This window comes from Bos javanicus, chromosome 6 (genome assembly GCF_032452875.1).
Source record: "Bos javanicus breed banteng chromosome 6, ARS-OSU_banteng_1.0, whole genome shotgun sequence".
Lineage (NCBI taxonomy): Eukaryota > Metazoa > Chordata > Mammalia > Artiodactyla > Bovidae > Bos > Bos javanicus.
Genome location: NC_083873.1, coordinates 80,113,630 through 80,126,743, shown reverse-complemented (window position 1 = coordinate 80,126,743; position 13,114 = coordinate 80,113,630). Strand labels below are relative to the sequence as shown.

Here is a 13,114-nt window from a genome sequence, read left to right as displayed (position 1 = left end):
CCTCTACTGATTCCACCTCATCTCATTTGGGTCACCTCTCACTCCCTCCTCCCTCTTCTTTTCTCCATGTAACACTGTGAACCTCTCTGGGTGACCCTCACGGTGGAGAAACTTTTCATCTTTAACCTAGATGTTTTATTGATGATGCTGTATATAAGGAGAAGTTTAGAGACTACTGTAAAAATAAGACTGATAACTGGAGGCAGGAGGCTTAAGTCCAAACCCTGACTCCAGGGAACTCCTGACTCCAGGAAACATTAACTTACAGGAGCTCATCAAACGCCTCCATACCTACACTGAAACCAAGCACCACACAAGGGCCAACAAGTTCCAGGGAAAGACATACCAAGCAAATTCTCCAGCAACACAGGAACACAGCCCTGAGCTCCAATACACAGGCTGCCCAAAGTTACTACAAAACCATAGACATCTTATAACTCATTACTGGACACTTCATTGCACTCCAAAGAGAAGAAATCCAGCTCCACCCACCAGAACACGAACACAAGCTTCCCTAAACAAGAAACCTTGACAAGCCACCCGTACAAACCCACACACAGCGAGGAAATGCCACAATAAAGAGAACTCCACAAACTGCCAGAATACAGAAAGGACACCCCAAATTCAGCAATATAAACAAGATGAAGAGACAGAGGAATACCCAGCCGGTAAAGGAACAGGATAAATGCCCACCAAACCAAAAAAAAAAGAGGAAGAGATAGGGAATCTACCTGATAAAGAATTCCGAATAATGATAGTGAAATTGATCCAAAATCTTGAAATCAAAATGGAATCACAGATAAATAGCCTGGAGACAAGGATTAAGAAGTTGCAAGAAAGGTTTAACAAGGACCTAGAAGAAATAAAAAAGAGTCAATATATAATGAATAATGCAATAAATGAGATCAAAAACACTCTGGAGGCAACAAATAGTAGAATAACAGAGGCAGAAAATAGGATTAGTGAATTAGAAGACAATGGTAGAAATAAATGAATCAGAGAGGAAAAAAGAAAAACGAGTTAAAAGAAATGAGGACAATCTCAGAGACCTCCAGGACAATATTAAATGCTAAAACATTCAAATCATAGGAGTCCCAGAAGAAGAAGACAAAAAGAAAGACCATGAGAAAATACTTGAGGAGATAATAGTTGAAAACTTCCTTAAAATGGGGAAGGAAATAATCACTCAAGTCCAAGAAATCCAGAGAGTCCCAAACAGGATAAACCCAAGGCGAAACACCCCAAGACACATATTAATCAAATTCACAAAGATCAAACACAAAGAACAAATATTAAAAGCAGCAAGAGAAAAACAACAAATAACACACAAGGGAATTCCCATAAGGATAAAAGCTGATCTTTCAAAAGAAACTCTTCAAGCCAGGAGGGAATGGCAAGACATACTTAAAATGATGAAAGAAAATAACCTACAGCCCAGATTATTCTACCCAGCAAAGATCTCATTCAAATACGAAGGAGAAATCGAGAGCTTTACAGACAAGCAAAAGCTGAGAGAATTCAGCACCACCAAACCAGCTTTCCAACAAATGCTAAAGGATCTTCTCTAGACAGGAAACACAAAAAGGGTGTATAAATTTGAACCCAAAACAATAGAGTAAATGGCAATGGGATCATATTTATCAATAATTACCTTAAACGCAAATGGGTTGAATGCCCCAACCAAAAGACAAAGACTGGCTGAATGGATACAAAAACAAGACCCCTACATATGTTGTCTACAAGAGACCCACCTCAAAACAGGGGACACATACAGACTGAAAGTGAAGGGCTGGAAAAAGTCTTTCCATGCAAATAGAGACCAAAAGAAAGCAGGAGTAGCAATACTCATATCAGATAAAATAGACTTTAAAACAAAGGCTGTGAAAAGAGACAAAGATGGTCACTACATAATGATCAAAGGATCAATCCAAGAAGAAGATATAACAATTATAAATATATATGCAACCAATATAGGAGCACTGCAATATGTAAGACAAATGCTAACAAGTATGAAAGGGGAAATTAACAATAACACAATAATAGTGGGAGACTTTAATACCCCACTCACATCTATGGACAGATCAACTAAACAGAAAATTAACAAGGAAACACAAACTTTAAATGATACAATAGACCAGTTAGACCTAATTGATATCTATAGGTCATTTCATCCCAAAACAATGAATTTCACCCTTTTCTCAAGTGCACACGGAACCTTCTCCAGGATAGATCACATCATGGACCACAAGTCTAGCCTTGGTAAATTCAAAAAATTGAAATAATTTCAGGCATCTTTTATGAACACAATGCAGTAAGATTAGATCTCAATTACAGGAGAAATACTATTAAAAATTCCAACATATGGAGGCTGAACAACATGCTGCTGAATAACCAACAAATCACAAAGAAATCAAAAAAGAAATCAAAATTTGCATAGAAATGAATGAAAGTGAAAACACAATCCAAAACCTGTGGGACACTGTAAAAGCAGTCCTAAGGGGAAAATTCATAGCAATACAGGCATACCTCAAGAAACAAGAAAAAAGTCAAAAAAATAACCTAACTCTACACCTAAAGCAACTAGAAAAGTAAGAAATGAAGAACCCCAGGGTTAGTAGAAGGAAAGAAATCTTAAAAATTAGGGCAGAAATAAATGCAAAAGAAACAAAAGAGACCATGGCAAAAATGGCCAAATCCAAAAGCTGGTTCTTTGAAAAGATAAATAAAATTGACAAACCATTATCCAGACTCATCAAGAAACAAAGGGAGAAAAATCAAATCAATAAAATTAGAAATGAAAATGGAGAGATCACAACAGACAACACAGAAATACAAAGGATCATCAGATCAGATCAGATCAGTCGCTCAGTCATGTCCGACTCCTTGCGACCCCATGAATCACAGCACGCCAGGCCTCCCTCTCCATCACCAACTCCTGGAGTTCACTCAGACTCACGTCCATCGATTCAGTGATGCCATCCAGCCATCTCATCCTCTGTCATCCCCTTCTCCTCCTGCCCCCAATCCCTCCCAGCATCAGAGTCTTTTCCAATGAGTCAACTCTTCGCATGAGGTGGCCAAAGTACTGGAGTTTCAGCTTTAGCATCATTCCTTCCGAAGAAATCCCAGGGCTGATCTCCGTCAGAATGGACTGGTTGGATCTTCTTAAAATCCAAGGGACTCTCAAGAGTCTTCTCCAACACCACAGTTCAAAAGCATCAATTCTTTGGCGCTCAGCCTTCTTCACAGTCCAACTCTCACATCCATACATGACCACAGGAAAAACCGTAACCTTGACTAGACGAACCTTGGTTGGCAAAATAATGTCTCTGCTTTTGAATATGCTATCTAGGTTGGTCATAACTTTCCTTCTAAGGAGTAAACGTCTTTTAATTTCATGGCTGCAGTCACCATCTGTAGTGATTTTGGAGCCCAGAAAAATAAAATCTGACACTGTTTCTACTGTTTCCCCATCTATTTCCCACGAGGTGATGGGATGGGATGCCATGATCTTCTTTTTCTGAATGTTGAGCTTTAAGCCAACTTTTTCACTCTCCACTTTCACTTTCATCAAGAGGCTTTTTAGTTCCTCTTCACTTTCTACCATTAGAGACTACTATCAGTAATTATATGCCAATAAAATGGACAATGTGGAAGAAATGGACAAATTCTTAGAAAAGTACAACTTTCCAAAACTCGACCAGGAAGAAATAGAAAATCTTAACAGACCCATCACAAGCACGAAAATTGAAACTGTAATCAGAAATCTTCCAACAAACAAAAGCCCAGGTCCAGACAGCTTCACAGCTGAATTCTACCAAAAATTTAGAGAAGAGCTAACACCTATCCTACTCAAACTCTTCCAGAAAATTGCAGACGAAGGTAAACTTCCAAACTCATTCTATGAGGCCACAATCACCCTAATACCAAAACTTGACAAAGATGCCACAAAAAAAGAAAACTACAGGCCAATATCACTGATGAACATAGATGCAAAAATTCTTAACAAAATTCTAGCAATCAGAATCCAACAACACATTAAAAAGATCATACACCATGACCAAGTGGGCTTTATCCCAGGGATGCAAGGATTCTTCAATATCCGCAAATCAATCAATGTAATACACCACATTAACAAATTGAAAAATAAAAACCATATGATTATCACAATAGATGCAGAGAAAGCCTTTGACAAATTTCAACATCCATTTATGATAAAAACTCTCCAGAAAGCAGGAACAGAAGGAACATACCTCAACATAATAAAAGCTATATATGACAGACCCACAGCAAACATTATCCTCAATGGTGAAAAATTGAAAGCATTTCCTCTAAAGTCAGGAACAAGACAAGGGTGCCCACTTTCCCCATTACTATTCAACATAGTTTTGGAAGTTTTGGCCACAGCAATCAGAGCAGAAAAAAGAAATAAAAGGAATCCAAATTGGAAAAGAAGAAGTAAAACTCTCACTGTTTGCAGATGATATGATCCTCTACATAGAAAACCCTAAAGACTCCACCAGAAAATTACTAGAACTAATCAATAAATATAGTAAAGTTTCAGGATATAAAATCAACACACAGAAATCCGTTGCATTCCTATACACTAATAATGAGAAAATAGAAAGAGAAATGAAGGAAAAAACTCCATTCACCATTGCAATGAAAATAATAAAATACTTAGGGACATATCTACCTAAAGAAACTAAAGACCTATATATAGAAAACTATAAAACACTGGTGAAAGAAATCAAAGAAGACACTAATAGATGTAAAAATATGCCATGTTCATGGATTGGAAGAATCAATATTGTGAAAATGAGTATACTACCCAAAGCAATTTATAGATTCAATGCAATCCCTATCAAGCTACCAACAGTATTCTTCACAGAGCTAGAACAAATAATTTCACAATTTGTATGGAAATTCAAAAAACCTCAAATAGGCAAAGCTATCTTGAGAAAGAAGAATGGAACTGGAGGAATCAACCTGCCTGACGTCAGGCTCTACTACAAAGCCACAGTCATCGAGACAGTATGGTACTGGCACAAAGACAGAAATATAGATCAATGGAACAAAATAGAAATCTCAGAGATAAATCCACGCACATATGGACACCTTATCTTTGACAAAGGAGGCAAGAATATACAATGGATTAAAAACAATCTCTTTAACAAGTGGTGCTGGGAAAACTGGTCAACCACTTGTAAAAGAATGAAACTAGATCACTTTCTAACACCATACACAAGAATAAACTCAAAATGGATTAAAGATCTAAACATAAGACCAGAAACTATAAAACTCCTAGAGGAGAACATAGGCAAAACACTCTCCAACATACATCACAGGAGGATCCTCTATGACCCACCTCCCAGAATATTGGAAATAAAAGCAAAAATAAACAAATGGGACCTAATTAAACTTAAAACCTTATGCACAACAAAGGAAACTATAAGCAAGATGAAAAGACAGCCTTCAGAATGGGAGAAAATAATAGCAAATGAAGCAACTGACAAACAATGAATATAAAAACATACAAGCAACTCCTGCCGCTCAATTCCAGAAAAATAAATGACCCAATCAAAAAAATGGGCCAAAAAACTAAATAGACAATTATCCAAAGAAGACATACAGAGGGCTAACAAACACATGAAAAGATACTCAGCATCACTCATTATCAGAGAAATGCAAATCAAAACCACTATGAGGTACCATTTCACACCAGTCAGAATGGCTGCGATCGAAAAGTCTACAAGCAATAAATGCTGGAGAGGGTGTGGAGAAAAGGGAACCCTCTTACAATGTTGGTGGGAATGCAAACTAGTACAGCCACTATGGAGAACAGTGTGGAGATTCCTTAAAAAACTGGAAATAGAACTGCCTTATGATCCAGCAATCCCACTGCTGGGCATACACACTGAGGAAACCAGAATTGAAAGATACACGTGTACCCCAATGTTCATCACAGCATTGTTTATTATAGCCAGGACATGGAAGCAACCTAGATGTCCATCAGCAGATGAATGGATAAGAAAGCAGTGGTACATATACACAATGGAGTATTACTCAGCCATTAAAAAGAATACATGTGAATCAGTTCTAATGAGGTGGGTGAAACTGGAGCCTATTATACAGAGTGTAGTAAACCAGAAAGAAAAACACCAATACAGTATCCTAACGCATATATATGTAATTTAGAAAGATGGTAACAATTACCCTGTATGTGAGACAGCAAAAGAGACACTGATGTATAGAACAGTCTTTTGGACTCTGTGGGAGAGGGAGAGGGTGGGATGATTTGGGAGAATGGCATTGAAACATGTATAATATCATATATGAAATGAGTCGCCAGTCCAGGTTCGATGCTCGATACTGGATGCTTGGGGCTAGTGCACTGGGACGACCCAGAGGGATGGTACGAGGACGGAGGAGGAAGGAGGGTTCAGGATTGGGAACACATGTATACCTGTGGTGGATTCGTTTTGATATATGGCAAAACCAATACAATATTGTAAAGTTAAAAAATAAATAAATAAATAAACAGGAAAAAATAAAGAAACCTGTAAAAAAAATAAAATTCTACTCCATCTAATTCATCTACATTAAAATCAATTATAGAACAGTTTATATGTATGTCTACTGACACACAAAATTATACTTCAAAATATACTTTATCATATTTGATTATGATATTATCTAAATTACATTTTTCTCAGAACACATTAGTAGCTAGTGGTAATCTGTAGTTTGTTTAAATGGCATTAGAAAAGCACTGTGTATTTGAAAATTTGCCAGATATATTTTCTAAAATTGGTTTATTCATATGTTGTCTTACTTTAAAGATTTACTATAAATTGCAATTTCTATATGAAATTTATCCTTAGCTTTCACTGGTTTCACATTAAAAATTTTTATCATTTGTTTGCCTCAAAATTGTATTAAAATATTATTTCCTTATTGTTTAAGGTGGGCCCTTTCTGAAGGACAACTTAACCATTCAAAGTGTTGCAGCTTCGTCTATTGTCACACTCTATTTTACAGACCTAGGTCAACAAGTCAGTTGGACTACAGTAAGTATCAATTTGAAATGCAATATAGATGTCCCACATTTTGATGTGAATGATTTGTTGAGAGAGGATATCTTCTATCAAATAAATTCATAGTGAAACAAAATATTGCATTAAAAGTATTTTAAATTCTCCATTCTTACTATGATCAATGGCCAAATTTCCATTCAAGAACTGGAGAAATGGGGGGAAAATGGTTGAAAGAAGAAATAATTACTTTGTAAATTCAAATCTATCTCATGACTGATGGCCTTATTTCTATTTTCCCTGTGTCTTGTCAGTTACTTGGTATTTCTTCATCTTTTCCTTCTAGGAGCCTCAGTATGATGAAGACACATTTGTCATTGGAAAGAAGGGAGATAGAATATTCAATAAAAAATGTCCCAAGACAGTTGAGAGGACATTTTAAAATCTGAGAGTGAAGAAATAAGACTTATTTGAGTTGTAGGGGTTGGGGTGTTCTTTCAACTTTCTTGAAGGAGGTAATTTCAAAGTGGTGGCAACTGAATCCAATAGCATTAGAAGAATGAAGACCATATTAAAAAACAGGAGAAGTAAGAAACAGAAAACACTTGATACTACTTCACAGGTACTGAAGGATTCATGAGTAATGAATAGATAGATGGGATATCTTCAGTAGCAAGAAGCTATGTGGTATTTGGAAAAGACTCTGATGCTGGGAGGGATTGGGGGCAGGAGAAGGGGACGACAGAGGATGAGATGGCTAGATGGCATCACTGACTCGATGGACATGAGTCTGGGTGAACTCCAGGAGTTGGTGATGGACAGGGAGGCCTGGCGTGCTGTGATTCATGGGGTCACAAAGAGTTGGACATGACTGAGCGACTGAACTGAACTGAACTGATGTGGTATTTAGTGACAGGAAGTGAAAGAGTTAATCTGATGAGTAACTTTGACACTGATGTACAAAAACTAGTGCAATCATTCATTTTTGAGTTAAATTTAATCTATTTTCTTTATATTATTCAGACGTTTAATATTTTTTCTGGTTACATTCGATTTCATATTTGTGATGTGATTACTTTTAATATTTTCTATTCAAACTGGCTTTCTTTTGCCAGCTTAGTGTTTTGAGTTTTCCCTGTATAGTTAAACAATCAATTTTTAAAATTATTAAAGACACAGGATAATTTATACATTGTTATTTAAGTCTCATAATGAGAAATTCAAGTTTACATTCATTGATCAAAATGTCACACGCTTTAATTTTCCACCAATTTTTCCTGTATTATCTTCTTGAATTTAGATAATTACATTTAGTGTGCTTGGCTAAATGGTTGCTCTAGTTTCCAAGATTTATTGAGCCTTTGAGTGTTAATTTGTTGCATTAAAAAATAAATAAAACTAAGTTTAGAGTTATTTGGCCACCTGATGTGAATAAATGACTCATTGGAAAAGACCCTGATGTTGGAAAAGATTGAGGGCATGAGGAGAAGGGGACAACAGAGGATGAGATGGTTGATGGCATCACCACCTTGATGTTGGTGATGGACAGAGAAGCCTGGCATGCTGCAGTCCATGGGGTCGCAAACAGTCACACATGACTGAACAACTGAACTGAACTGAACTGAAGTTTAGAGTATTCTGAATCTTTGTGGAGTATATCATACTGTTTACCAAAAAGCTACTAATGCATGCATATTGTAACAAAGTATTTAGAGTTTAGAAGTAATATCTACAGACCCTTGCTAGAAGAAATGTTAGACAAGCAGATTTTGATCTTTAAAGGTTAAAATATTCAAAGAATCTTTGTCCACATTTATGATGAAAAAGGAATTCTATCTACAGAAACTGTGTTGGAGTGAGTGGCAATAACTGTGATACATAATAAATTTCAGCTGCATCATTGCGATAAACACTGAGAAAAAAAGCTAAGGAAGAATTCTGTGACAATTGTGCTAGAAAATTATAGCTTATCTGAGAGGAAAGTCATTTAGGTGACAAAGAGAACTATGAAAATAGGCTGGATATTTTTAAATCAACCCTATGGTTCACACTTTTTTGCTCCAAATGAGTCAGTCCTATTAAATGCTAAAAATATACACATTACATTGCAATCACACCCACTTTATATCAACTAAATTGCACAATTAAAGCAATATTTTACCACAATTAACATTCTTACACATTTATAAAATATTAAAATTCACTCCTATAATAAAAGCATTATTATGTTTTCTTTTTTGTGAGAAACAATCTCTTTAATTTAGCAAGGTCAAAATTAGTAACTTAATAATATTTTTCAAGAGGCAAGAGTTTGCTGCAGAATGTTGAGAAAATTCTTGTCTGGTGGAACTTAGGATAAATTGGAAGACTTAGGATAATGTTATAAATTAATATAATTATAATAAAATAATTCCCATCAGACAAATCCTATTAACTAAAGATCACATTCCGTTTTCATCATTTTTATCTTCATTAATATTTCTGTACATGCTGTGCGTAGTCACTCAATTGTGTCCGATCCTATGGACTGTAGCCCGCCAGGCTCTTCTGTCCATGTTGTATTATCCTTCTGTCTTTGATGAGTTCTCCCAATTATTGTTCATCTTAAAATGTATTCATTTATTTTATATTCTTGGAGAATATTTTTTCAGAAAAAAATACACATTGGCAGCTATTTCTGTCTTTATTTAAAAACACTATTAGTTTGATTTCCGACTCCCATTATTTCTGTTGAAAAGTCTACTGTACTCCTTAAAGTTTTTCCCTAGTTTATTCAGAATTTTTATTTTATTTGATTATGGTGCACATAGTTATGATTGTGGTTTTATTTATCCTGCTTTGGGTTTATTGTGTTATCTGTGTTCCTGGCTTGATAGTTATATCTAATTTGACAAAATTGCATAATCTCTTCATCTTTTGATTCTCCATTATTCTCTTTGTATTCTCCTTTTGGGATTCATATTACATTTTCATATTTTCCTTTCCAAAATTTTCATATGTATATCATATATGAAACTAGTCACCAGTCCAGGTTCGATACATGATACTGGATGCTTGGGGCTGGTGCACTGGGATGACCCAGAGGGATGGTATCGGGAGGGAGGAGGGTTCAGGATGGGGAACACATGTATACCTGTGGCAGACTCATTTTGATATATGGCAAAACCAATACAATATTGTAAAGTTAAATAAAATTAAATTAAAAAAAACAAAGTTTTCAAATATCACTAAAATTTCAAGTTTTTTTTTCTTTGAACATTAAAAGATTGTTTTCTAAAAGTATGTGCTTGATAATTCTGTTATGTGAACCTTTAGTTCAACCATTTTCAATGCCTGCTGCTGCTTTTGGTTATGGTCATGATATCTTCACTCCTTGTATAACTGCATATTTCTGACATTGCAGAAAAATTATATTAATAAATGTAAAGATTACTTGGAGAAGCCTTTGGTCATTTTACCTTTCAAATATAATTTATCATTCTGCAGATGGACTAATGGCACTATTGAGTACAGGTCATCTCATTCCAATCCATGATTGAAATGACTTCAGGCTGAGTTTCATATGTACATATGAAGTACCTATGAAGACAAATCTGTTGTTTCATCCTCACTCCTAAGTTTTAACTGTTCTACTTTCCAACTCAAATTCTGGGGTGTTTATAGCCACCTTAGTCTTTGAAAGACAACAAGCAGCAATTTTGATGCTTCCAGTCTTAAGCACCCTCAAAAGATTGGTCTTTACATCAGGCACTTACCAAATTTCATTCCCCAGGTTAATTACTACTCAGGAGAATCTTATATAACATTTTGATCTTCTAATTCTTCAAAGACTCAGTAACTTTTTGGAGCTTGAAAAATATTTTGATTATTTTTTCTTGGTGATCTCATTATGAAGGTTTGTTTGCATAACATGAGCATAGAATTATCCATTATATGTTATTCATATAACAGTTAATTTTTCTTGGAAAAAAAATAAACCTTCTAGTATCACATTAGCTTCAATAGTACTCATGGAGTACAAAGCAATATTACTATTGGGAAATTTTCTCATAATTTTAGTAGCTCTCTTATCTTTAGAAAATTACTGTTGACACTATTTTTTGCCGCAGGGCTTCTCTAGTGGCTCAGTGGTAAAGAATCCTCCTGCCAATGAAGGAGACATAGGTTCAGTCCTTTGATTGGGAAGAACCCCTTGAGTAGGAGATGGCAGTGCTCTCCAGTGTTCCTGCCTGTAAAATTCTATGGACAGAGGAGCCTGGTAGGTTACAGTCTATGGGGTCTCAAAAGAGTCGTGACCTAGCAACTAAGCAATTTTCAACAACTGTGACACAAGCAATTCATGTTCCTTTTAATGGTCAATTGCTATTTTAGAGAACAAGCCAAAACCACCCTAATAATAATAGGACTAAAAAAATATTTTTTTAAAGGAAGGATGAATGCATTAAATGAAATCTTAGCCCAAGGGTTTTAATCAATTTACAACAACTGAAGTTGAATAGAATTTATATTTTCTAAAACTGTTTATTGTCATACTCCTTTTCAATTTAGAAATACAACAAGTTGAATATTCTAGAGAAGTTTTAAAAAATTCCAGTTTCATAGCTTGTCTAGTAAAAATAGTGAATTTTACATTAAAAGCAACACAGTTTAAAACAGAGAACTTTCTATAAAGGGGAAGTATGAAAATAATTTGATATTAAAAATATATTGAACTTAGAAGTAGTATGTATCTTCAAAGTTAAAAAAAAAAGAAAGTTGTACTTGCTTATTTTGAAAATAAAATCGCCAGTAAATTTTGGATTAAGGTGGAGTTTCTAATTATTGTAAATTCATCTGCATAGGCTGTATACCTATAAGTATATATTTCCTTTGTATATTTATTTCATCTTTAGTTTTGTTTTTATTCTTTTTTAGTAGAAGAAAAGCAATTTCTGTTTCAGAAATCCGTTTTATTAACATTTATATATCCTGCTTTTTTAAATTATAAATCTATTTTCTGATTACTTTCTAAGTTTAATCAAACATCCTTTCTATTTTCACCCAAATATACATTTTTCTTGAAAGATTCATTGTCCAAAAGTTATTTTTTTTATTACCCTCCAGGGCTTTTAAATCAGAATATATGCTTTATATTTTGGCATTCTTTTAATCCCAGTGTTTCAGAATGAACAATATTTGTGATAAAATATTGGGTCTCCTAGAGCATATTACTGTAAGATAGCAGGATCTCCAAAGTTTTTAGGAGATGATGGAGATAAGATTGTAGTTTAATTTCCTCTGATCCAAAAAAAAAACTTCCTATTTATGACAATATGTTTATCAACTTAATAAATAGTGATATTTGGTCATGTTAACTATTGTTTACAACGTTTTTCATTTCTGACATCTTACTATAGAATTTGCTCAAAATTGATTTGACTAGGTCAGAGACATTGAAATAAATATTTTAAAACAATCATTATCCTAATTAGTCTAGAGTATTAACTAGATTCTATTATCAGACATTCAGAAGATATTTTTATTTATATATGAATAATCAGGAATGTTTTATGCCATAAATTAATACATTAAAAGGTTGCTTTAGTACTGAATTTTTGGATTTATAAACTTATAAACTTATTGCATTGTTCTTATCCTCATATAAAAATATTTCTTACCTTGTGAGATAATAAATATTGTTTAAAATGTATAAAAAGACAGTTACATATATAAATAGACATTTATACATGTTTATGTATATACATGTGATTATATGTATGTGCCTATATACCATATATTGTAATCATGTAGCTCCACAAAATTGTCAAAAGAGATAAAAGCATCAGTTCAGTTCAGTCACTCAGTTGTGTCCGACTCTTTGAGACCACGTGAATTGCAGCACGCCAGGCCTCCCTGTCTATCACCAACTCCCGGAGTTCACTGAGACTCATGTCCATCGAGTCAGTGATGCCATCCAGCCATCTCATCCTCTGCCGTCCCCTTCTCCTCCTGCCCCCAATCCCTCGCAGCATCAGAGTCTTTTCCAATGAGTCAACTCTTCCCATGAGGTGGCCAAAGTACTGGAGTTTCAGCTTTAGCAT

General features: G+C 34.8%; 1 protein-coding gene across 1 annotated transcript in view; it reads left to right on the top strand.

Moving 5' to 3' along the window:
- The window catches only part of TECRL (trans-2,3-enoyl-CoA reductase like), a 142,457-nt gene that overhangs the window by 81,775 nt on the left and 47,568 nt on the right, over positions 1-13,114 (top strand). Inside the window, exon 4 of the mRNA XM_061420296.1 lies at positions 6,967-7,070. Within this exon, the coding sequence (XP_061276280.1) occupies positions 6,967-7,070 (104 nt within the window). The remainder of the gene's footprint in view (positions 1-6,966; positions 7,071-13,114) is intronic.